Source organism: Chaetura pelagica, unplaced genomic scaffold (genome assembly GCF_000747805.2).
Source record: "Chaetura pelagica isolate M959 unplaced genomic scaffold, ChaPel_1.0 scaffold275, whole genome shotgun sequence".
Lineage (NCBI taxonomy): Eukaryota > Metazoa > Chordata > Aves > Apodiformes > Apodidae > Chaetura > Chaetura pelagica.
This window is the reverse complement of record NW_009953486.1, coordinates 7,340,029-7,365,110: the sequence shown is the minus strand read 5'-3', so window position 1 is coordinate 7,365,110 and position 25,082 is coordinate 7,340,029. Positions and strand designations below refer to the sequence as shown.

The 25,082-nt window shown below is 50.2% G+C and overlaps 2 protein-coding genes across 2 annotated transcripts in view; one reads left to right on the top strand and one right to left on the bottom strand.

Annotated features, from left to right (window-relative positions):
- Positions 1-2,020, bottom strand: part of B4GALT5 (UDP-Gal:betaGlcNAc beta 1,4- galactosyltransferase, polypeptide 5) — a gene marked incomplete at its 5' end in the record, with an annotated part of 9,739 nt that extends 7,719 nt beyond the window's left edge. The window contains one exon of the mRNA XM_009998666.1: positions 1,855-2,020. Within this exon, the coding sequence (XP_009996968.1) occupies positions 1,855-2,020 (166 nt within the window). The remainder of the gene's footprint in view (positions 1-1,854) is intronic.
- Positions 2,021-2,160: 140 nt separating this feature from the next.
- The window catches only part of SLC9A8 (solute carrier family 9, subfamily A (NHE8, cation proton antiporter 8), member 8), a 66,693-nt gene continuing 43,771 nt past the window's right edge, over positions 2,161-25,082 (top strand). Inside the window, exon 1 of the mRNA XM_009998768.1 lies at positions 2,161-2,199. Within this exon, the coding sequence (XP_009997070.1) occupies positions 2,161-2,199 (39 nt within the window). The remainder of the gene's footprint in view (positions 2,200-25,082) is intronic.

Sequence of the window (25,082 nt, the reverse complement as noted above, 5' to 3'; positions counted from 1 at the left end):
AGCAGGTACCTGCAGAAGCACACCATGGGGCCCACATTGACAGAGAAGAGAGGAAGGAATGCAGGGATGTGACATTTGCTGCTGCCTGCGGGGTAAGATAGGGACAAGGAGAGCCCAGCAGCTGCTCCTCAGCAGCTCTGAGTCATGAAGGGGACAGCCAAGGTCTTTGCTGGGTCCCTCCCTGCAGCTGTACCAGGCAGGTTTGCTCTCCTGGCTCTGACAATGCCACACTGCCCACAGTGGGGTGGGGAGGATGCACAAACCAGTGCCACCCACCCAGATCCCACCCAGAGCCGGAGAGAGAAGATACTGATACCTTTCCCCACACAGTGTTAATATAATCCTTGTGGCCACCGCGCTAGGTTCCTTCCAGATGTCACCACCATCCACCACATGTCTGCTTTGACCTGCCTGCCTGGGAAGGTCGACCCAGGACAGTGCACAGTGCTGGTACATGATAAAACCATCCTTGCAGCCAGGGCTCTTGGGGCAGGAGGGATATCAGCCCATGCCTGCAGCTGGGATGGGCATGAGACCTGAGCACAGCCAGTTACATACCAGCAGCAGTGCTGGTATGGCTGACACTAACGTGGTCACCACTGCTCTGTCTGCTGCAGGCAGCAGGAGCACTTAACGTTTTTGGAGGGCTCAGAGCCCTGAAGGGCAGGACCACAGGGGAACAAAGGCTCTCATCACTGCAAGTGGAGCATCTAACCCTCCTCCCCTCAGCGGATCAGCTACTTCCTCACCCTGTGTCTGCTTTATTTGGATGTTTCCAGCCTTAAAAATAGCCTGGGCTGGCAGCCCTGGCCAGCTCTAGTGGGGAGAGGAGGCAACCCAGGGTGTCAATCTTGTGGCAAGCTGCTAATTTCCCTTCCATGCCCATCCCTGGTCAAAGTACAGCTGATCTAGCATCTGCACCACCTGCTCCTCAGCAGGCTGGGCAGTAAGGACACAGCTTGTAGCTTTTATTAATAAGGAAATAATCTTGTCTTGTAAAACTCCATCAGTCCCTGCTGTTAAGCCCTCACAGGGGAGGAGCTGAGCTGAGCTCCCCAGCACTGCCTCAGTCTGATGCCAAGTGCACCAGAGTGACACACCAGTGACATGTCAACAGGGAAGGTACATGCTCAGTGTCACAGCAGCCTGAAGGCAATGCCTCACCCTGGCTTACACACAGCCACCTACATTTATGCTTCACTGTACCATATTTATAACTAAAACTAGTAACCCCGTTATCAGCTTTACATTACAGATGATGAACAGCCTGGGAGTGGGAGTCCACGACTCCACTCCCTGCATTCTGCCCAAAGTTCAATGTTTTATTTGTGGCATATCTCCAGCCAAGTCATCTCAGTTCATCCTTGCATGGGAGGAGTGAAGCTTACGACCACAGGCTCCTCCACGTGCATGGAGCCAGGACTCTGTGCATGTGTTTGCCTGGGAAGTAATTTTTTTTTAAGTATGAAACCTGATCCTTGCACTGAAATTTCCAAGCGTTTACCCTCAGGACTGGTCGAAGCTAACAAGTTGAATTCCTGGAAAGCAGAGAGGTTTTCACCTCCACATGTTGTCATTTAAGGCCTTTGAGGATTTTCACCCCTTATAAAAATAGGAAGCATTTGAATTTTTTTATAAAGAAAAGAATATTATTTTTATATATTTATAGTGTGTGCATATATATAGTCATCCTCTATATATTTGTTATATATATAAAAATAGAAACCAATTAATCAGTTCCCACTCTGCGTTTACCAGCACAAGTTAATTCCTTCGAGAGAAAGTGGTTCAGGTGAGCCCAATTTCCAGCAGAAATGGCACCTTTGATCAAAATGAGAGTTATTCCAGAAATACCTGAGTCATTCACGCTGCTGTTCCTCTTGGCATAGGCACTGCGGACCACCTGCTCGTACACCTGAGCTCCTATAGTTCGCATGTTCTCACGGATCATGATGCCTTGGGCTTGCATCATGAAGAGGTAGGTGTTCACTGCAAGGGAGGGGGGGTGGGAAGAGAAAAAAAAATGGGAAAATTTTCATTAGCACCAGCTTTTGTAGGAAAGAGAAACAGGAGTCTGTTGGAACCGCTCCCAGCCTCCTGTTTGGTTTCAGCTCCCTGCTGCCAGGAGGATCCCTGGGTCACATGTGCCTCAGTTGCCCGATGGGAACTGGGAAGGGCACAGAGCCGGGAAGCGGAGGCGTAAGGCACGTTTGGAACCCTGGCTGGTTCCTAAGGGGAATGTACCCAGCCAGGCCTGATGATGCAGACTGTAACACAGGATTGCAGCTTAAACAACAGTTCCTTCTGCTGCTTAAGAAAGGAAGTTTAATTGGGAAACATCATTATAACAGGAAACTAAGCTGCATGCCCGGAGACGGGCATTTGTTCCTAGACTGCAGCACCAAGGATTGATGCTTACTTGGCAGAGGGACTTCAAAGGGCACCACAAAAACCATCCCACTGGCAATCCACACATCCCAGAGCAGGCAGCATTTGCAGCACAAGCCCCCTGGGCTCCTGAGAACAGTCTCCCCCACCAGGCAGGTTTCTTTCCCCCTCCTCTCCCACTGACTCCGTGCCCTGGCACAGCTGAAGCTGAACCTCCTTAGGTTTCAGCTGACGCTGACACCCAGCTGGCAAGGACCAGCCCCAAAGAAAACAGTGGCAGGCATAGCCCTGTGTCACCAGCAGCAGGACAGCAGGATGGGCACCCATGGGGATGGCACACAGCAGCACCCCTCGCCAGCATCACAGTACCAGCCACAGCCCCACTGCAGTCACGTGTTGGGCTAAACAAGAAAAAATAAATAAATTTGAAAATAAGGAGATTTAAAAGGCCAATTCTGCACTAATAACTAAAAAACAGGTCAAAAGACACTTCAGGAGAGGTGAAGAAGGCACCAAGCCAAGGAAACAAAAGAGACTCCGCAGAGAGTAGGGCAGTAGCAATAAAAACTCATCAGGAATCATCCCTAATAGAGAGGTCATTTCAACAGCAGGTGTATCACAAGCTGCAACAGCCTGAAATAGGCAGCTGCCAGAGCCAAGGTACAGTCACCACAGCAGCCACCAGGCATGCAGATTAGACAGGGCACCCTGAGGTGGCACTGCTATTGGAGAGCAAGGGTGTCCTCAAACCCCCCCCCATGGGTCCACACACTGACACACTGTCCCCCTGTCCACTTCTACACCCACACTGAGTCAGCCACTGGAAGAGCCTGCCCAGATGCATTTCCCAATCCCAACTATATCTTGGTTTCATGCAGCTAAGGAAATATTTGAAAGGGCAATGGAGGCCACACACCATTGCTGTACCCAGAGCCCCCTTGCCATGCCCAGCCTGGGGAATCACCAGATTTTCAGCAAGAAGGGGGTCAGCTGTATTAAGTGTTTGGCAACTAAATGGCTTGAAATGGATTTTTAAGAGCCCATGTCCAGCCTCACCCTTCCCATACCTCTACCTTTCATGGTGGAGCCAGCAATGGCACCTTAAGCCAGCAGTTACACCACCAACAAGCAGGACCTGTCTCAGCCACAGCTGCACCTAAACCCACTTTGCTGTCCCAGCTCTTCTGGAGCCAGCTCTGCAACCCAGAGCAACCTCCAGGTTGGTTAGTGAGAGCTACAAAACAAACCTGTGCTCAGGTGCAGTTTCTTGGCAGGATACTCCCGTTGCAACGACAGTGAGAGGCAGCAAGGGCTGCTCCTGCTCAGAAAGATGGGAGACTTGCTCTAGCAGATCCCCAGGGGATAAGGATCCAGGAGAAGTTGGCATTTTGATGTGGTACTGCAGGCCAGAAACAAATGTAGCTGAATTTCTCCATGCAAAGCCTCACATCCAGCCCTAAAGCATCCATATGCTCACACTCCGGACTCCTGCTCAGAGCTCAGCACAACCTCACATCACCTCCCTGCACCAGCAGTCCAGCCCCAGCATCCTTCTCCATCACTGCCCCAGCACTACCAGGCAGCTGCCAACCAGGACTTAGGGAAATGGGAATTGCTGGGGGAAAAAAAAGAGTTTACAGAAATGGGCTACTTAGGGGTTAGCAGTGAAAAGTGAGCGATGCCATCAGGTTGGCATGGCCTTGAGGTTAGGGCAGCTCTGTCCCAACCTGCCTGTGTAGACCAGGCAGACGATGGGTCTCCTAGATGACCACTACAAGGGTTAAGCAACTCCTTCAGCTCTGCAGCCCACATCAGAACTCTGCCTTAGTTGCAAAAGGCAACGTGTTAAGAGTTGATGCTTGGGGCATACAGCTCCTAAGGACACATTTACAACATTCTGCCCCAGTGACAGCATCCACCCCAAGCTGCAGCCAGAAGTACTGTGAGGCTCTGTACCAGGAAACAGCATGAAACAACACATCCAGCAACAGGAACAGCAAGCACAGCAGAGCTCAGGGGAGAGCAGCACTGCACAGCCTCACCACCACCACCACCAGCAAACCGTGAGGGTCAGAGACTGCCCAGCTGCCCTCCCAGAAACCAAAAGACTAACCAAGAGCAGGGACACAGCTCCTCTCCTCTTTGCACAGAGTGAAGGGCAGCTGAAGCCACTGAGTTGAGATGTTTATCAGGAGCAGGCTGTTTATAAGGGAAGGGGAGGCAGCAACCCTGCACTTCCCAGAGCTTTCACAGAGCTGGAGTCAGTGGCAAGGCACAACTTGCTGATGCTGAACAAGTAATTTCACTTTCTCCTTCATTATACCTTCTACTCGCTGGAGAAAGCAGAGCCAGGCTTGATGAAGCATGAAAGAATGAGAGACACAAATCAGCCTCCAATCCTGCCTGATTTAAGGAGCAGGGAGGTTTGTCGGGCGCAGTGAAAGCGCCGCTTGTTCGGCGCTGCCTTGGCAGGCAGACGGAGCAGGGCCTGGGCACAGCACATGACATGGCTTGCCAGGCAGGGCTGGCCGAGCTGCTCTGGGAATCCTGAGCAGACTGTCACAGCAGCCACCATCCCAGGGGAGTGCCAGCACAAACAGCACCAGCTTTGTTTAAGGCAGCAGTTGCCTTTTCATGTATTAACCCCTTTACTCTGATGATTAAGAAGACACCTGGGCACGGATGAGCTGTGCCATCAACATCCCACACACCCAACACCAAGAAACCCCCGTGGCCCCACAAACCCCAGCTTAGGGATAAGCCCTCAAAACGAGTCACCACCATGAGATCGGCTTCACAAACCCCATGTTTATGCAGAACACGCCATTGATTTGGGCCAGAAAATCGGATTTAAAACATAGCGGAAAACATTTCACTCTTCATACCCACATGGTGCTTAAATTAATTAGTTCTGAAGCCACCATCAGAGGAGGAAGGAGATGCTGAGCATCCCCTCTGCTGCCCTTGCCAGGGCAGGAACATGCACCCGACCACTTGACCTGAAGCAGGGCTCAGCCAAAAAGAAATTCTCAATGTTGCAAGATATAGGCAATCTATATCTAAACACATAGGATGATTTCAGAAATTACATTGGCCTTCTGCCTTTATTCCATTTGAGCACAGAGCACTTCAGAACACACACAGGCAGGAGTAACAACCTGGTCACAGCCACTGAGCAGTTGGACAAGGACAGCAGAGGGATTTTAGCTGCTATGAGTTTGCGGAGTAGATGCCCCTTTTCCTACACATTTCCAGCAGACCCTCAATACCCAAGCAGAACATGAATCAGCAAAATTTAACAATCCATTTTCCAAAATTACTGCCTTAAGATTATTCATTAAACCGTTAAAGGACAAGTCTACCCTGCTGGGATTTACACATGTGGAAACCATGGTATCTGACCTACAGCTTGGCAGCAGCTGGAGCAGAGGCACACAGCTGCACCCCAGGGCTGGTGCCCCCCTCAGGATGCTGCATCCCAACATCCCTGCTCATAAGCAACAGGGAGTGCAAGTGCTCATCCAAGCCAGCAGTGGATGCAACAACTTCAACCAGGAAAGTAAAGTCCAATTATATAAATGAGTGCTGAAGGCTTCCTGTAATCATTTCTCTGTTGATATTTTCAAAGCACTCCAATCAAAAAACAGCTGACTCTCTCATGGAAAATTAATTTCACCGTGATGATATGTATTAGAAGAGGCAGCAGGATAATTTGCAGCTCAGGAGCTGATTCAGATGAGGTCTGAACATGATCTACACCAGTTACAGACACAGGAAGGGGACAGACCTGACATATCTTGCTCCTGACCTTTCCACAATCTGTGGAAGGACCTTGCTCCAGCAGTCCCCTCCACAGGGGATGGCACGTCCCCTGAGCCCCGTGCCAGGAGACAGCTCCTAGGGCTGGGGTCAGGAAGAGGGGGCAGGTGGTTCACAGCAGCCCTGCTCGCCTGCAGCAGCAGCAGCACCCAGCACAGCGGCCAGGCTTTCCTCAGGAAGCAGCAGGTCTTCCTCCACTTTAGTATACTCAGCATTTCTCCTGATTCCTTAGCTCACCAGTGCTGCAGGAGCACAGAGGGGCTGCTGATGAGTTTAACATGGTCCCACTGCAACATACAGCCTTCTCCTGCCAGAACCAGGGCTCCAGAGCAGCTGGAACCTGTTCCAGCAAGGGCAGCCACCACCAGCCCCTGACCTGCCCCAGGTGCACCCACCTCAACAGCACCATCAGAAACCAATCTACAACAGGGACTGAACAAATCCCTTTGCCAGAGGTTTGGAAGCTCCAGCAGAGCCTGTGGGATGGCTACATGTGGGAGACATGACAAGAGCTCTGAAAGGGGTGAAGGTCCTGCAAGTAGCCAGGGTGGGGCCTGGGTCACCCCAGCACCCTGCCAGGGCTGGGAGATCCTGCCTACTGCAAACACCTCCTGCTGGGCCCAGAGACAGCCAAACCAAGAGTCATGTCTAGGTTAAGCCTTTTTTCTAAGCTCTCCCAGCAGATCCCAGTATCAATTCAGCTCCACTAGCATTAGCAACACAAAGGGGTTTAATCAAACCAAGCCTCCAAGGAAGTGACAGACAGTTATGACAGTCTTAACTCATAAACAACCTAACTAGGAAACACAGCAGCATCCCATTGCCAATAGACCATGAGACCTCTGCCTCTATTAGCCTTCCAGTGGCACCACATTCCCCAGACGTACAGAGTGCCTGAACAATTAAATAAGAAGTTCCTCTTAGTTTTACAGAATTTAGCATTAATGCTGTCACTGGCACTTAGCCCTTCGCCTATGAATAGCACAGGAAGGAATAATTTGATATGTTAAGTGGTCAAAGAACTAACAGTGCAGCAGCAGCACTAAGCTGGTAATTATGAACCATCCATCCCCAAAACTGGCATGTTCACAGTCTGCACGTGCATGGAGCAAGCAAGTTTTAATACACACATTTAAAGATGGCCACTTTTGGTTGCAATCCCACAGCTGGCTGAGCTAAGGTGTTTGTGCAACTCCCTTTGAAGAGCAATTTTAGGATACCTAGCACAAGAAGCATGATGTGTCCTGGACATGTGGGAAAACTCAGAAAGCCAAGGGAACTCAAGGAGCTCTAGCAGCACCAAAGCCCCCAAAGAAGGAGTTCTGCACCTCAACAACAACCAAGGTTTATTATGAGATTGAACCCCAGGTCACCTGGACACATCCACCAGGACAGTGGCCAGCCCAGTGCCAGTGCCCCCAGCACCCAGCTCCAGGCAGAGGATGCTTCAGGAGGAGCATGCCTTATAAAAAGGGAGTCTTCATCTTCTTGGTAGCCACCCTTTAAGTACTGGAAAAGAGGGCACAGCTTACCCATTCACCAGGGCAGTAATGCTGAGGATAGCTTTAAGACCCCACAGGGCCTTGCAAATCCCAAGAGCAGCTCAACTCCCAGGCTCCACTGCAATTCCTCTTTGTGAGGAAGGGCGTAGCAGCATGTGCAGGCTGGAGCACAGAGCATAACAAGCATATGCCCAAGTTAAATATTACCCTTCCTATTGAGATTCAGACTCTCCTACTTTAATTGCTGTTCAGGAGATGCAATTGCACACACCTGCATCTCCTGTTTATCCTCCATCCCTCCCTCTCTGCAGCCACGGGTAGCTCTCCCTATGGAGGGCCAGCCTGCCCTCCCCATCTCACCTCCCTGTGCCAGGGTCAGCAAAAACACTTCCAAGGAGAAAAAGAGCATCAGCTGCCAGCAGATTTCTCTGCACACAGAGCATAAAAGCCCAGCAGTTGCTGGGCACTTGTGGGCACCGCACAGTTAAATGCACAATAAAAGGCTCTTCAGCAGGCAGAGGGAAATGGTTGCTAACCTCTCAGGCGGGCAGCACTGGCAGGCTGCTGCTGGCTACCAACAGCAAACACTGACAGGTCAGAGTTTGTTCATTAGAGACAAAGTGGTGGAAATTCCTGCATCCTGGACACCATCTCGAAGCAGCAGGAACCCTGACGCCTGAGCCTGATGCTCATGTAGGATCAGGATGAGGAAACAGAGGGAGAGCTTCAGTTAAAAAAATAATAAATAAGGCTTCTGTGAAAACTTGGGCAAGCAAGGGAAAGGAGGAGCAAGCAGATACTCCCCAGTGCTGCCCCTGAAGCAGGAAGGCAGGGAAGGATGTGGGCTGCTCAGGACTGCTCCTTTTTTCCAGGGTCATGGGAATCCGCAGGGCTGCAGGAGAGAAAGGAAATCCTCTGCTGCAGTCAACCCCCATCACCAACCTGGGCATCCTACTCATCAAACAAGCAGCCTTAGGACGTGCAGGAAAAAAGGGGACATGTGGAGTGAACTGCCCAGGAAATGCATTCAGCCAGGTGTTTTATCAGGGCTGTCCGTCAGTAGTTGAAGCAACTGAGAATACAGGCAGACCATTGCAGAGAACAGAGGCTGGATTTGTACTTAAAATTTCTATATACATCACACACTATTTAAATAGATTCTGCAATTACTGGTTTGTTAGCCTTCCAATAGGAGATTAACTATACCCATTAGAGAGTATAAAATTGTCAAGAGAAAAACAACAGAATCATGGATTTACAAGCTGCACTGTCTGAAGCTTTAACACTCTGACTTTTATGGAGGAAAAGAGAACAGGACTGTTGTTCAGGATATTCCCAAAAAGCAGACAAAGACCTGATTTTTCAAGCATATTTTACAAGTTCAGCATGGCTGAACAAAAAGGCTTATCACATGTACAGCCTCATGTTTGCTGCAACTGAGCAGTTCCGAGATGGTCTGAGATGTTGTTTCTGGTCAGTGGCTTGTCTCTTACACCAGACTGGACCATCCCAGTTAATATGCATTAAACAAATCACTCTCCCAGTTGTCAGGCTTAAATGCAGGCACAGGATTTGTGGTTACAGCATCCAGGACAGCATTTGTTCTTCGCTTAATTCAGCAAGACTCGCAGCACTTTCACTGCCATTTATGGCTAAAGCATGGTCCAGCTCTTATTTACATGTTCTTTGTCTCTGAAAAAAAATCAGCATGGGGAAAAGTCCTGCTCCCTGCCTACTTTGCCCATGATGTATGCATCCCAGGGGACCTGCTTCTTGCCACTGGAACAGCAAAACCTGAGGCAAAGATAATCGCCCCCGCCATGGGCTTGCCTGCGTCAAGACACTGGCTGCTTCATGACTCCAACCTCATCAGGGCAGGATGTGCTGGTGGAAACAATCACCACAAACCACCCCACTGGAGGTGCAAAGCAGGTTGCAGAGTACAACCCTCTGCCCCCACTAAGGCATTGACTCTGGCAATACCAAGCACCACACCACAGGATCACTGCTCCCATCGGCAGGGCAATGTCCACCACCAGAAGCCACAGGCTCTTGTCTGACCTGAAGTTGGGTGTTTCAGCTCCTCATTGGGTTAAAGAGCCCAGACCCAGCAGAAGCACATGCTGCAATACTGCAGCCAGCACCTGCTAGGGAAAATAGTGTCCTGCAAAGGCTTCAGCTCTGCAAGTATAAATGCCGCTTTGCATCAAGCGCGATTTACACTGTGGAGACTGCATCTAAGGAAAGTCCCTTCTGTAGCAATATTCCAAGACTGTTCTGTTGTGATTTCCTTCCTACCTGTTGCCAGGTACTGGGCAAGCAGCCATTTCAGCAGTTAGAGAAGGAGCACTGCCACAGTCCCACCTCCATCCCATGCATCTGCCTGGCTCATCTTTTGGAGAGCCTGTGAGCCCTTTCAACTCCTTGAAAAATTTCAGCTTGGAGAATTTTTTATCGTGTGGGATTATTGTTGTCCCAGATTTTAAAAGGCAGCAGCTTGGAGCTCCCTGTTAAGGGTACTTTCACCATACAGTGCCATTAAGACCCACAGCACCTTGGCCTCTGCAGTACGATTACAGAGTTGTTCTTGTGTGCAATAATTAAAGACTGTGCTGCAAAGAGTCAGTACAGCTGCTGTGTTTGTACAGGATGAAAAAGCTATCAGGAGGACACAACTTTGAAGTTCCACCATACAGATCATTACCTATGGGATTTTGTAAGAACTATGCTGTCCTGAGACATTTATTAGCTTTGTTACAAGCTAGGTAGCCTTGGAATACCTAACATTTTTGATAGGTTCTCTTCCACCCATCAAGCAAACGGGTAGCACAGCTGCTGTAAATAAATCAACCAATTCCATTCCCAGAGTACAGAATGACTTCATTAGAGATAATTCATCCCTCTATCTATGAATTTATTTAGCTCTTAACTAAGAGACTACACATCACAGCCTGCATGACGCCTTCCTGGGTGTCAGCAGAAAAGCCATGGCAAGAGAGTGTGTTTGGGGTGCCTTGAATAGGGGACAATGGAAAACCCTTTTCTCCATCCCACAGAGTTCTGCCACGTGCTTCAGTACCAGACCCTGGTGCTCAGCACACGCCAGACCCCTCTCTGGGATCAGCCATGCAGGGAAGCACTGTGGCTTTCCACAGGATCACCCTCCTCTCCCTCCCTCTGCTGACTTGTCCCTCCTGCCCAGCCATGACAAACATTTACTAGCAGCACTGCCACCCACTGCTGTGCCAGGCACAGAAAACCCCTAAATCTTATCACAGGAAGGGGGAAAATAAAGTGCCCTGGCATCAGAAACCAGGTTTGCACCACCAGAACTGTGCCTAACACGCTACCATTAAGTTACATATTAATCCTAGATAAGCAGAAACAAGGCTATTAGGTAAGTGAGCTCAGCAAGGGATAAGAGCATCCACAGCCCCAAGCTGTAACCACAGGGCAATGGTGACATCGCTGACTGCAAGGAATGGAAATCTTGTGGTCCCCAGACATCCACTCCCACAGGTTTTATTTGGTTTATATACATAGGGGAAAAACCTGGTGTAAATTCAGTGATAGAGAAGGCTGTGGGGATGGGGCACTGGGTATTCGGCCTGGCTGCTGAGCTCTCATCTGCCTGGTGGCCCTGCAACTGCTTAGGAACTTCCAAGATTATGTTCTTCCATATCATCAACTCCCCTCACAGCCCTTGAGAGGGACAAGCACACATGGGCATACACCAGGGAATAGCAAACAACCTCTCCTACTACACTCCTCCACAGAAACACCTTTAAGCTCCTCACACACAGCAGCAGCTGAAGTTTCTTAAAGGGAGTCGTGTTTACCAAGGGATCTGACCAACTTGCTCATTGATATGAGCAACAGGACAGGGGGGCAGAGGGAAATAAACTAATCAATTCCAGGCTGCCCACACCCAGAAGTCAAGCTCTGCAAACAGGAGTCAGACATTCAGCTACCTTGGAAATGATAAAGCATGGTGGGAACAGGAGGCCTGGCCTGCCTGCTGCACAAACCCCTGAGATAAGGGGGCAGGACTCGACAAACAAAGGGAATTAATTTCCAACAGGAGGGCACATCCCTCAGTTTGGGTTCAGGAGCAGGGTTTAGACACAGTGGCTCCAGGAGCCCATCGGGGTACAGAACAGGCACAAAGTGCTCATGGGCTGTTCCAAATCCTACCACCACCTGCAGACAGGACCCTGGGTGGGAAAAGGCAAGTCAGGGAGAGCTGGGGAGCAGCTCAGTCCTTTGCCACCACAGCACAAGGGTGGGCTCTGGGAAAGCCAGAAGCATGCTGGCACCCTCCTGCACATCCTGATTCCCAAGCAAAGGAAGGGTGAGATGACAAAAGCCCAAGGGGATGCTCAGTGTGCAAACAAGGAGGGTTGGATGGCTCCAAAATAAAACCTCTAAAAGCAAACATTGGCCACCTCCTGCACAGAGGCAGTGCCAGTCACTGCGGCATCTCCCTGCCCTGGGCTTCTGGTCTCACATGCGGAAAGTAAAGCCCCTGTGCTCACCTGAAGCTGTGGGGATCCCAGAATGGGTTTCCCTGCACTCCCTGTGACTGTACATAGAGCTCAGAGGTGCCAGCTTACAATTTCTGTCCCCTCTCACATCCGACTCCCACTTAAGAAATTGTAGGACCATTTTATATGACCCAAGACACCGGAAAGCTGAGAGGATGATTGCAAGCTAGGAAGCCTACCCAGGCTTCTGAAACACAAACAGATGCTTGACCAATCCTTGCCTGTGATTACAAACGCAAGCTAGGGCAGGAGGATGCATAATGGGCTTGGGCTGGAGGAGAACTGAGGCAAAGACTCATTTGCAGGTTTGATTAGCCATAAATTAAACATGGGAACACTTTGCACCTAGATGTCACACAAGCTCTGCCAGCTCTGCATGAGGGCTCAAGCCACATCCAGGAGAGCCGGGATGAGGGACTCCCACACTTGTGGCACAGGGGGGATGCAGCTGAATTTGTCCCTCTCCATTTACTTTGGGGTTACTTCCACTGCATGTGGTGAGGCGAAACCACAAAAGGTCCGAGAAGGACCTCAGAGGGGAGAGAAGTTTGCAAGCCCCAACTCTGCTTTAAGCAAAGGGGATGTTGCAGGGAGAACAGGCACCTGTTGCTGTACAAGACCTGCTCATGTTCACCTCAAAGCAGAAGTCACCAGGATCTGTTCTGCAGCACAGACTCCTCCAGGCAAGCCATTTGGTTGGGATGCTGTCTGTTCTGCAGACAGTGCCCACAGTCACGTTCACAGAGCGGAAGAGTCGTGAGCTGCAGCTGCCCCCCTTACGTTGAATGGCAGTGAAACAAAAGTTGGTTACTGGAATAAACTTCTCTTTTCAAGAAAGAGGAAAGATGATTTGAATAGCCAATGTACTTTCAACAGCTCACTCAGCTGGGACAGCTCACCACATGCAGATGAAGTGGTGCAGGACGTGCTTGCAGTACATGGACATGGGGACAGGGCATCCACCAGCACTCACAGCAAAAAGCTCCTAACCATGGAAGAAGGAGGTAGCTGTGCACTCTGCCCTACCACTCCAGGCAGACCCTGGCAACCACAACAGCTCTTCACTGGGAAGTCATTTTAAACTTGCCTCAATATCTGCTGATGGCAAAACTTCCTTCCTCCCACCTCAGCACACATGCAGAAATAACACACGGATCTGCTGCTGTTGTAACACCTATCCCTGTCCCACCCTGGGCACTGATCTCATTGCCAGGGAGCAGGCAGGGGCCAGGCAGCCCCTCTCTGGAATGAGCTGCAGGCAGGGCATCACCTGCTCAAGGCCAGTGGGAGCCCCACAGCTGGCAACCTGCTGGCTCTGGAGATGGGTGGAACAGCTCTTGATGCCAGATGTGGGCTCCCAACCCACAGCCAAGGCTAGGGCCATGAGAGGGTGCCTCTAGGCCAAGAGAGCAGCAAGGAGAACCTTCTGCTCTATTCCTCTGCAACCAAAATCTTGCCAAGTCCCAGGATAACACTGCTGTGGGGACAGAGACAAGAGAAGAGCTCCCATGCTGCTGATGACCGCTGCAAGGGGCTGGGGGCTGCCTGGGAAAGCACTGGAGTCTGGTCCCTGCGGCAGAGGGCACAAGCTCACATGAAAATCAAAGCTGCTTTTCTAGAAGGTGAAAGCCAGACTGCTAAAAGCCAGAGCATCCCCTGCATCTGCCAGCATGGAGCTTTATATATCTGAAAACATGGCTGCAAACTGAGAGCTAGAAGAGAATGACTTCTTCCCCCAAATACTCTGGGTTTCTGAACAACTAACAACATTTGCCCACTCCTAATTTCCCATCACTTAAAACTTTCCCATCTGGTTCTGCATTTCATCACTGTCGTGGTCTGAGACCAGCCTGCTGACCTACCCAGCTCCTTCGAAAGCAAGCCTCACCACTCACAAATACAGCTGAGTATGATCCTTGCTCAGTAGCTGGTCTCCAGGCTGGCATTTTCAAGGGCTTTGATCCATTTCAAATGAGGCAATAAGCTTAGCCCTTGATTAAATACATAGCATAATCCACCTAAATCTTGTTAGCCGAGAAGGAAGTCGCTCATCTCACGAGTTGTGGGTGGCACTGCGATTCGTGTCCAGGCGAGCACCAAGGTGTCCCTCAGGGCCAGGCTGCACTGCAGCTTTGGGGGAATTTCATGTCGTATGAGTTGTGCTTCCCCTTCCTTGGGAGGAATGAGTCAGTAGCACAGCACCTGTAGAGCCTCAGTAGAAAGGCCTGGGTGCCGAGTGGGATGCATGCCACAACAGCAACTATCCTGGCTTTTCAACAGGCAAGAGTCTGGCTCCAGGTGAGATGGAGGTATGCAACCAGGGTCAGTCTCACACACACATCCCCCCCTCCAAGAGCAGCACTGCCACTGGGCTGCTCCAGTCAGCCCTGGTCAGCTGTGACACGGAAAAGCAGCACCACTTCCCTGCCATGTTGCCAGTGACCTCCCTGCAATTGCCAGCGTGGAGCCCAGTGTGGGTGCCACATGCTGGTGCCATCCCCAACAGTGGGACACAGCAGAATTAGGCAGTTTGGGAAGTCTGGCAAAAAAAACCACTCTGTCCCAAGAAAGCCCCACTCCTCTCCTGCTTGGCTCTGGGAATAACTATATACAATTTCAGATTAGTCCTTCAAAGCACACAGGCAGCACACAAAGCACACTGGGTGGGGGAAACCTCTTAGGATGCTGTTTCCCAGCCACAAGGATGCTTTTCCCAGGCTGAGGCTGTGATCTTGCTCCCCACCCAAACTGAAGAACATGCTAGGATGTGGGACAGGAGAGATCTGCTCCAAGATCACAGTGTATTTATTACTTGAGTGATTAGAAGACAAATTCCTTGAAAATCACTTTTGCTTCCCATTTCTCTCTATGGGAGAGGGGACCAGCTCTGTGGGGAGATGACCCCCTGGGGCTGATCCCAGCCCAGAGGCAGGAGCCCTGCAAATCCCTGCTCCATGCTGCATAAGCAGCTCCAAGGCTTCCCAGAGCAGCCAGGCATGTTTCAACTGCCACTGGAAGGATTTTGAGTTAATTTAACCATGTTAACACATTATGTGACTTCTGTCATCTCAATTACCTTAAAAAACCCAGGCACAGATCTCAAGGGGGAGCACAGGGAAAAGGAAAAAAAAAAAATGGTTCAAGAATTAGTAAGGAGGGGAAAAAAAAAAGAAAAAGAAAGATCTTGGGCACAATCCCAAAGCAGTCTCAGGCAGATCAGGAAAAAAACTTCACAGGATTTCAAAACCAAGAATAAAGCAGCCAACAGAGAGAATATCCGCCTTAATGAAACACTAGCCGGGAAGACGCGGCAGAGCTGATCCCGCCAGTCACCAGCTGGTGTAGCAGGAATCAGCCTTTTGGCACTGGCATCTTCACCCAGAGCAAGGGAAGGGAAAGGGCTGCCTGCAGAGGGGCCAGGATGATAAATGACAGCAGTTGAGCATTGCAGGGGCATTTCACCGCTTCAGAGGTTGCTGCTATAACAATCTTCTCTGACTCAGCAGCAGAAAGGGACGCCGGGAAGGAAGCACCATAAAAAAAAAAAAGTCATGCATTATTAATATGGACTCTGGCAGCAAGACATGAGTTGGAAAAACACTGAGGGGGAAAAAAAAAAAATGACTGCAGAATAAGGGTGCGCTCCATGTGTGGAAGCATTCACACTCCTGAAGGAACTGCTGCAGCCAGGGGCCACCCTGCGCCCCTCCAGGGGGGTCCCAGCTCCAAGGGCACCCCATGTTTTCTGACAGAGACTTAATATCCACTATTCTCCCCTCAAAGCAGGTTGCTGCAGTCCTAGTGCAGAAAGCACCACACACCTTGGGCATGGCCCACACTCCTTTCAAGCCACAACAGCTCTGCTCCAGTCAGCCCTGGTCAGCTGTGACACGGAAAAGCAGCACCACTTCCCTGCCATGTTGCCAGTGACCTCCCTGCAATTGCCAGCGTGGAGCCCAGTGTGGGTGCCACATGCTGGTGCCATCCCCAACAGTGGGACACAGCAGAATTAGGCAGTTTGGGAAGTCTGGCAAAAAAAACCACTCTGTCCCAAGAAAGCCCCACTCCTCTCCTGCTTGGCTCTGGGAATAACTATATACAATTTCAGATTAGTCCTTCAAAGCACACAGGCAGCACACAAAGCACACTGGGTGGGGGAAACCTCTTAGGATGCTGTTTCCCAGCCACAAGGATGCTTTTCCCAGGCTGAGGCTGTGATCTTGCTCCCCACCCAAACTGAAGAACATGCTAGGATGTGGGACAGGAGAGATCTGCTCCAAGATCACAGTGTATTTATTACTTGAGTGATTAGAAGACAAATTCCTTGAAAATCACTTTTGCTTCCCATTTCTCTCTATGGGAGAGGGGACCAGCTCTGTGGGGAGATGACCCCCTGGGGCTGATCCCAGCCCAGAGGCAGGAGCCCTGCAAATCCCTGCTCCATGCTGCATAAGCAGCTCCAAGGCTTCCCAGAGCAGCCAGGCATGTTTCAACTGCCACTGGAAGGATTTTGAGTTAATTTAACCATGTTAACACATTATGTGACTTCTGTCATCTCAATTACCTTAAAAAACCCAGGCACAGATCTCAAGGGGGAGCACAGGGAAAAGGAAAAAAAAAAAATGGTTCAAGAATTAGTAAGGAGGGGAAAAAAAAAAGAAAAAGAAAGATCTTGGGCACAATCCCAAAGCAGTCTCAGGCAGATCAGGAAAAAAACTTCACAGGATTTCAAAACCAAGAATAAAGCAGCCAACAGAGAGAATATCCGCCTTAATGAAACACTAGCCGGGAAGACGCGGCAGAGCTGATCCCGCCAGTCCACTCCCGCCAGTCACCAGCTGGTGTAGCAGGAATCAGCCTTTTGGCACTGGCATCTTCACCCAGAGCAAGGGAAGGGAAAGGGCTGCCTGCAGAGGGGCCAGGATGATAAATGACAGCAGTTGAGCATTGCAGGGGCATTTCACCGCTTCAGAGGTTGCTGCTATAACAATCTTCTCTGACTCAGCAGCAGAAAGGGACGCCGGGAAGGAAGCACCATAAAAAAAAAAAAGTCATGCATTATTAATATGGACTCTGGCAGCAAGACATGAGTTGGAAAAACACTGAGGGGGAAAAAAAAAAAATGACTGCAGAATAAGGGTGCGCTCCATGTGTGGAAGCATTCACACTCCTGAAGGAACTGCTGCAGCCAGGGGCCACCCTGCGCCCCTCCAGGGGGGTCCCAGCTCCAAGGGCACCCCATGTTTTCTGACAGAGACTTAATATCCACTATTCTCCCCTCAAAGCAGGTTGCTGCAGTCCTAGTGCAGAAAGCACCACACACCTTGGGCATGGCCCACACTCCTTTCAAGCCACAACAGCTCCAGGGTTTCCTGTCACAGAATACAGCCATTTTAGCCAGTTTGTTTACCTGTGCTGTGGGCATCACCTGCTGACTCCCAGCAGCTTCCCTGCCAGGTAGGTGAGGAAAAGAAAATAAAAATCAGTTAGCACTTGTCTTCCTGGTGCACTGCAGTGTTTGCTTTCCTCTTTCATTCTGAATGCTTTGTACGTATCTTTTTTTAGAGGCACTTTATAAATATTACCATTCGTGTAGCCATTTTCACCACTTTCCACCCAAAACCCTGCTCAAGACATGGCCTCTCCCAACCTGCTGCTGAGGGGAGACGTCATAAATTAAGAGCACACACTTCCTTATCACAGGCATCATACAGACCTGCACCAGCTCACCCTCCTTGTTGCAGGGTAACCCTCTGATCCCTGCGTTGGAGCCTTTTGGCAGCAGATCAGCATATTTAAAGTTTCAGCACAGCTTGGTCCCCAGTCTCTTCACAGCAAAGGAGGTGGCTAATGCAGTGCCAGGATTCAAGAGGTTCCTTTGATTGTTTGTATGGTGATAGCATTCAAGTAAAACCAATCAATTATTTTCCCATAAAATTCCCTAGATATGCAAACAAACACTGGATGAAGACTGCTCAAACCATAGCCCAACCCACAGCTGTGCCATGGGGCTTTTTGCCTGTATTTGCTTTCTTCCATTACATGTGCAGGGACATCCTCTGTACAGAAACATTTCACAACCTTTATCTTTCAGGTAACCTTTACCCATTTACTGTCTCACAGGGAGCAGGGAGCCCAAGGAGGCACCACACAGACACACACCCACACACTAGTCAGGAAAACAGCAGTTTTCTAACACAGCAAGGTCCCAGAGGGCAGGGAAACTGAGGCACAATCCCAAGGAAAAAAAAATCCATGTTGCTATTTGAACACTCATCCCCTGGATGGGGTTTCTGCCAGCCTGGGCTCCCACACGCATCCTCAGGCTTGTGAAGACCCTGTTGGTTTTGCACCTCAAAACCAAAAACTTACTAAAATGAGCTTCACGAAGTCACACAAGGCATGGCCACATGCTCTCAGCTAAAGTCCAGTCCAAGCAAGCACTAATCTCCCTCACAGCCAGGAGTGAAGCAGAGCTCAAGCCGAGCTTCTTGCACCCCTGAGATAATATTTACATGCCTTGAGAAAACAAAGAATTAAAAGCATTGCACTAAAGCTCGTGGCTTTATACAAAACACCCACAGTCTCTTCAGAGCACAGCCCCAGAGTTGCCTGCCCCCAAGCACAACAGCCTGCCCCTTCACTTCAGCAAGACCACCAAGCCCCAGAAATTTCCTTTTCTAATGGAAAATGGGCACAACTGCTCTGTCCATCACTCCACATCACAGCTACACCCACCAGGATGCTTTCCACGGGGCTGGAGGTTACATGTGCTGTCCCTCTGTCACCCGTGGGACCCTCCCAAGTAGCAGATGATGATGGCCCAGAGTAGTTTTCCTGCTGGGCACTGTCACCAACCCTCAGCTATTCAGTCTGCCTTTCCTTTCAAAAATATAGAAGCTCTGGGGTAATGTTTAAAGCCCCAGTGTTTTTTATGTTCTCAATTTCATGTTCTTCAAAAAACACATCCAAAAACATCTCAGAGATTCCTGATTTGGGTTTGTTGGGGGTTTTCTGCATTTCAACAGCACAGTCTATTACACATTTTTTGTTCTGCCTCTGAAAACAGGACTAATACCCACAGTATTTAGGGCAGGTGCTAGAAAACCTCCAAATACACAATAATCACCCTAATGCACCTATGTTGAAAATGCTGCCAGATAAAACCATGGTCAGAACAACAGATCAAATGCAAAGGAGAAGGAAAAGCCAGTATGAAAATAAACTTTACTAAAATAACCCAGCAAAGGTTTTGTCAAAGTAAACACATTTTATTGTAACCATGATGCTTTAAAATTAAAGCTGTTCACAGAGAGATTTTCTTACTCTGTCTCCCAGACCCTTCATCCATTGGTGCTACCACAGGGAGAGTAGAGACCCTTGTCCAGCCAACAGCAAATCAGCCCCAGCCAGCACCACCTGTTGAGGGCCACCAATGCCACCCTTGTGAGGTTTCCCAGAAGTTTCAATAAAATTAAGCATTTGAAGATTCCATGCACTAAAATCCACCAACAGTAACAGGATTCAAATAGGAACAAGTGCAAACATATAGCTCCCCAATTGTTCATCTCCATTCCCAGCAGCGGTCCCCAGGGTGTTCATCAGACCCTGCAGAGCAGATGCTGCTGGAGTTAACGCTATTAATGAGTCTACCTGGAAAAGAGGCAGACAATCAGCTCAGGAAACAAAGCAGCAGTGTCAGAGCCCTTATCTCCAGAGCCAGCAGCCACCTGATGTGACCAAGTGCCTGCTGTAGGAAGCCCCTGTCTTCCACGGTCTCCAAACCCCAATCTTCTGGAAGTCTGGGCTGACAGCGCTAATGATTTTGCTTTAAGGTTTGGTCCACTGCAGATCACTGAAGTTTTGAAGCATTTAGTTTGCAGGAATTCACTACATGGAAGCTTTTGTGACTGCTGATCAGCTTCCACAAACAAGGCCTTCCAGAAACAGACGGATGAAATGTGAACTCTTCACATGCCCTCTACAGTTGCAACACCCAGGGAGCCACCAGCAAAATAACCCAAACCAGACATGCCTGACAGACAACATGGGTGCTTACAGGCAAACAAAACCATCTGCCCTCAAAGAAACCTTATCATTTGTTAGCCTTGACCAAAAGGTGGTCTCCAATCAATGCTCTGCACCACCAGTGCTTTGGTGGCATAGGCAGAGGAGCAGCTCTGTGAAAGCAAGTCTCCTCTTTGGAGACTCAAATGTTAGAAGAATGTGTAGTGCTACCAAAGGAGTGCCACCACCAGTCTCCACATGTAGTACAGGAGATCCTGAGCTCAAGTTCTTGTATCAAGGAGCACTTGAGGATTTCTTACTACCCCTAGCCACTGTCAGATCCAATGACTGCAAAAATCTCAAGGGGAAACACTGAAGAACCAGGCAGCTCCTTCCTTAGGTTTGGAAAATGCTGCTTGGCAGATCAAGGAGTGGAGGATGAAGGAGGGCAGTGCTGATGGTATTTCACAGTAAGATACCACACATCCTTACACTGCAGAGGGAAGAGCTAGAAGATCAAAGCCAGGGCTACAACAGCACAAACCTCATTTCATTATTCCGAGCTGCACCTTCACGTGCTGTCCCTGCCCAGGCAGTGCCCAGCTACCCACACCCAACAGGACCTCCCTGCTCCCTGTGCCCAGAATCACCAGCCCCAGGTGGGTGTCCCCACACTGCCATCCCCATTCACAGCACCAAGGCCACCACTTTTTCTCTGTTCCTTACCACCATGGGCAGCCCAACCAGTTCCCACTGTACCATGTTCCTCTTGACTTGGGGCAAGCCAGGGACAGCAAAATCTCTTGCCATTCTCAACCCTGGAACTTCTCCGAGCTGATAATCAAACTGGATCAGCCACATTCAGCCATGTAACATACTTGCAAGGGACCAAAAGCAGTAATGTGCTGTACAAAAGAGGCTGTTGGTCTCCATCATGCTGCTCCAGCAAAATGTACCATGAAGAGAAATCACTTTCAAACTACTTGTGCCAAGCAAAATCAAGCTCTTGCACCACAGATGGAATTCAGGGTTAATGCTGCTATCTCTGTCCTGCATAACCAGTCAGGAGCAATTCCTGGTAAGTTTTGAGGAAACAAAGCCAGAGTGAATTACAGCTCTCTCACAAAGGTAACAATCTTTCACCCAACAATTAAAATTCTCTGCATTAATTTCCTACATCAGATCCAACCAAGTAAGACTCCAGTGCAAAACTAAGTTTAAAAAAATAAAATAAAAAGGCTCCAACCTCTGGAGAGACAAGGGAAAAGTGAAGTACAGCTACACAAGCAACCTGACCTCCCTCCTCCCACCAACCACTCTCTCCACAAGGACCAAGTCCAAGGTCTAAGAAATTCCTACTGTAGCAGAGAGTCACCAAGCTGCAAGAGCAACTTGCAGTGCAAGCAGCTTGTAAAGGCATTACTGTTCTCAGCTGCAGGAAGGAATTCCCTTGATTTCCCAGGCCCTGTCAAAAGAGCACAAAACTGGCAAGACATTTTCAGGGCCTGTAGCTTAGCTCCTCGGAGGGCACTTGCTCCAACATGAGGGGCCAGGCAGGGCCAGAATAATTCTGGCAAGCCGGTTTCTGCACATCCTGTCTGGAGGGATGAGAGGCACACGGGGCAGTTATCCCAGGAGGACAAGAGCCTCAATGCCAAGAATGAGCCTTGCAAAAAAACCTGCCGATGTGCACACTGGATTCAAGAGCAGGACAAAACTGTTCATCCCACGCCAAGCTCTGCTTTTTCCAAAGATGAGGCCAATATGATTGCAGGTAATTAAAGCACAGCCTGCCTCGCAGCTCTCTGCCCTGCTGCTGCTTACAAGACCTTGCAAGGCAGTGAGCAGAAGTGATCTTCCTCCATGCAAGCACCACCTCGTACCTGCCACCCCTCCAGTGGCAATATGCATCCATGTAGATACGAGAGCATCTCCTGCAGCCTCCAGCCCCTGCATCTCCCACAGCCCAGCCGTGCCCTGGCTCCAGCTCACTGCCAGCAGAACAATTGGCTGCCTCATCCAGGGCACAATGGCCACGAGGAGACAGACCCACAGCATCACCCCAGCCACAGCAGGGACAAAAGTGAGCAGGCACTGGGGAACAGCTCTGAATAAAAGGGGAGCTTGCTGTATTTGTGCTATCAGCTGAGTCTCTGGCAGTTTACTTTCCATGGAGGCTTTGGGAGCCCAGGGATGCGAATCGCAAACATGGTGTGTGGGGAGGACACAGGGATATTGGATGCAAGACAGTGCTGGCTGTTTACATTGGACTGCTCTGCACAAACCTGAAGCCACAAGAAGATTTCTGCTCCATAGGAGGAAACATTATTGAAGGACAGAAGCGAGGAGCTACCCCAGGCACCACATAAACCAGGGCACAACACAAACATAAGCTCCAATAGCTATGGGCTCCCTGTGGGTACCTAGCATGGCAATTTGCTGACAGTAAACATGAATTTCTTCCTGCATTTCCGTCTTGAGCAGACCAAGGGCACGCTGGCATTACCTGGTTTGCAAGGAGCCAAACACAACAGCCAGCTGGGCAACAGGCCAGCACAAGCCACAAGCCCAAGGTGGGCTCCCCTTCCACATTCCCAGAGGGCACCAGAAGCAGTTTTCCAGCTTTTCCAGCCAGCAAGGGGGCCAGCAAGCATGCCAGTTCCACGTCAATGCGCTGAGACAGCACCCAGAAGTGCAATTGTCCCAGTTTCCTCCCAGCACCAGCACACAACTGCTTGAACACAAGCCTCAGCAACATCAATGAAATTCCATGCCCTCCCCCCTCAAATCAGGGGCTCAGAGACATGCTCAGCCCCTCCACCAGGGCTGGTGCCACAGGGATGCCCAGACCCTTGCTGCCATCCTGCTGTGGGGCTGCTCCCAAGGGGCTGACACTGCCCTAGTAGGGCAGGCTGGCTCCAGCCCCAGCACCACTGGTCCCTGACCCACACAAGCAGAGGTTGGCTGTGGGAGCCCCTTCCCAGCAGCCTGTAGCACTGAGCAGATGAAAACTCTTCCAGATCCAGTGTTCAGCTGGTTCAAGCTCCCTCACAACTTCGGGTTCTGTTTATTTGGATTTTTTAATTAAGGTATGATCAAGGAATGGATTAATCATGCTTCTGCCTGTGGTTTAGATGATGAGCTGCAAGTCCTTCTTCAGCCACTTCAAAACACCCTGCAAGGGACATTTTTCAGGCAGAGGCCTCCTAAGGCCCTTCAGCAGCCAGAGAAAATCAGCCCAGCCCTACCCCAGCACACAAGGCAGGCCAAAGGCTCCAAACACCCGGCTGATGGCACCTCTCCATCACACACCACATGGCTGATTTATTAAAATCCCCAGCTCAGCTCATGTCCTACCTCACTTGCTTTTCTTCCAAGCTTCTCCTTATCACTCTGGACTGAAAACAAACTTTCTCCAAGAGCTAGGAGGATGAGACCATCTGCCCTGGGAATACTGGGCTGGGTTTTAATGATACAACATTTTGGCTGAAAGAGGGAGGGGAACAGAAAAAAAAAAAAAAAAGGAACCAGATCTTCTGTCATCTGATGGGGAGATGACTCAGAACATCACCAACATCTGGGCAGGGTGGGGACAGGGACCACCTTGACCTCTCTGCCTCCTCTTTGAGCACAACAAATAGTGAGAAAACAGGGTGGGATGTGACAGTGCCATCCACATAAAGAAGAGCCTCGGGGCAGAGCTGGTTCTGAACAGTATAATATATCCTACAGCATCTCCAGCATGTCTAAGACTGGTGACCATGCAGAAGCAGCACAAAATCATCCTTGTAAGAAAAGTTTCCTTATGAAACTCTACAGCTGTTCTCTTCAGGTCAGGGAAGGGCTGCAGGATGCATCTGATGAAACAACTGCCAGCCCCGTGGCTGCATGCGAACAGGACCAGTCAGGCTGTGTTTGCAGAGGGAGCAGCTGTGAAACTGTCCTCCCATGGATGCGAGGGAACTGCTCAGCAGCTCCTAGGCCAGCCTGCAGGACACCAGCCAGCCCATCGGGACAGCAAAGCCCCGGGCTGCCAAGTCAGGAAGGAGCGTGGTGTGGAGGCCCAGGACACGTGTCCTCAGCTCAGGCTGTGCCCAGGACACAAGCCCCACGAGCTGGGCTTCACACACCAGCTGACCCCCACTTAGCCCTGCGAGAGACCCCAGAAAGCAGCCACAGGACATCATCTGTGAATAAAAACCTGCAGAAGTCACCTTAAAAATGGCACACAGGTCTTCCTGTGATGTCCAAGCTAGGGATGGCATGAGCAACAACAATGACATTTCAAGGAGAAACTCTCATTTGCAAGATTTCTTTTGGAAGGATTGCTTTTACAAAAATTAATGGTTGCCAATGTTGTGTTGAAGGCCAAACGACGATCCTTGCCTCCCCACAGAAGAGAGAGAATCATACGATGGCAACTGCTGCCTTCTGAGGTACAAGCTCTTCTGTACCACGGGAGATGGGCACACAGCCCCAGCAGCACTAGGTGCCAGCCTTTCCGGCACATGGAGCACACGGCTACTCCAGTCCCCTGCTGAGCACACTACAGAAAAAGAAGACATGAACTCTCCTTCTAATTACACACTTCTCATCGTCCCACTTGACAACAAGAGGAGGATTTCCACCGGCGAGCAAGTTCAGACCACAAATACTCGGACAACACTCCACTTCTTCAAAACAAACTCTCCAGCAGGCAGGCTCGCTGGCCCCTGCCCGGCTCTAGCAGCGGTTCGGTTCGGTTCGGTTCGGCCCCCCCAGCGCGGGGAAGCCCCGCGGGGAGCGCGGCCGGCACCTCCCGCGGCCCCTCCGCGCTGCGGGG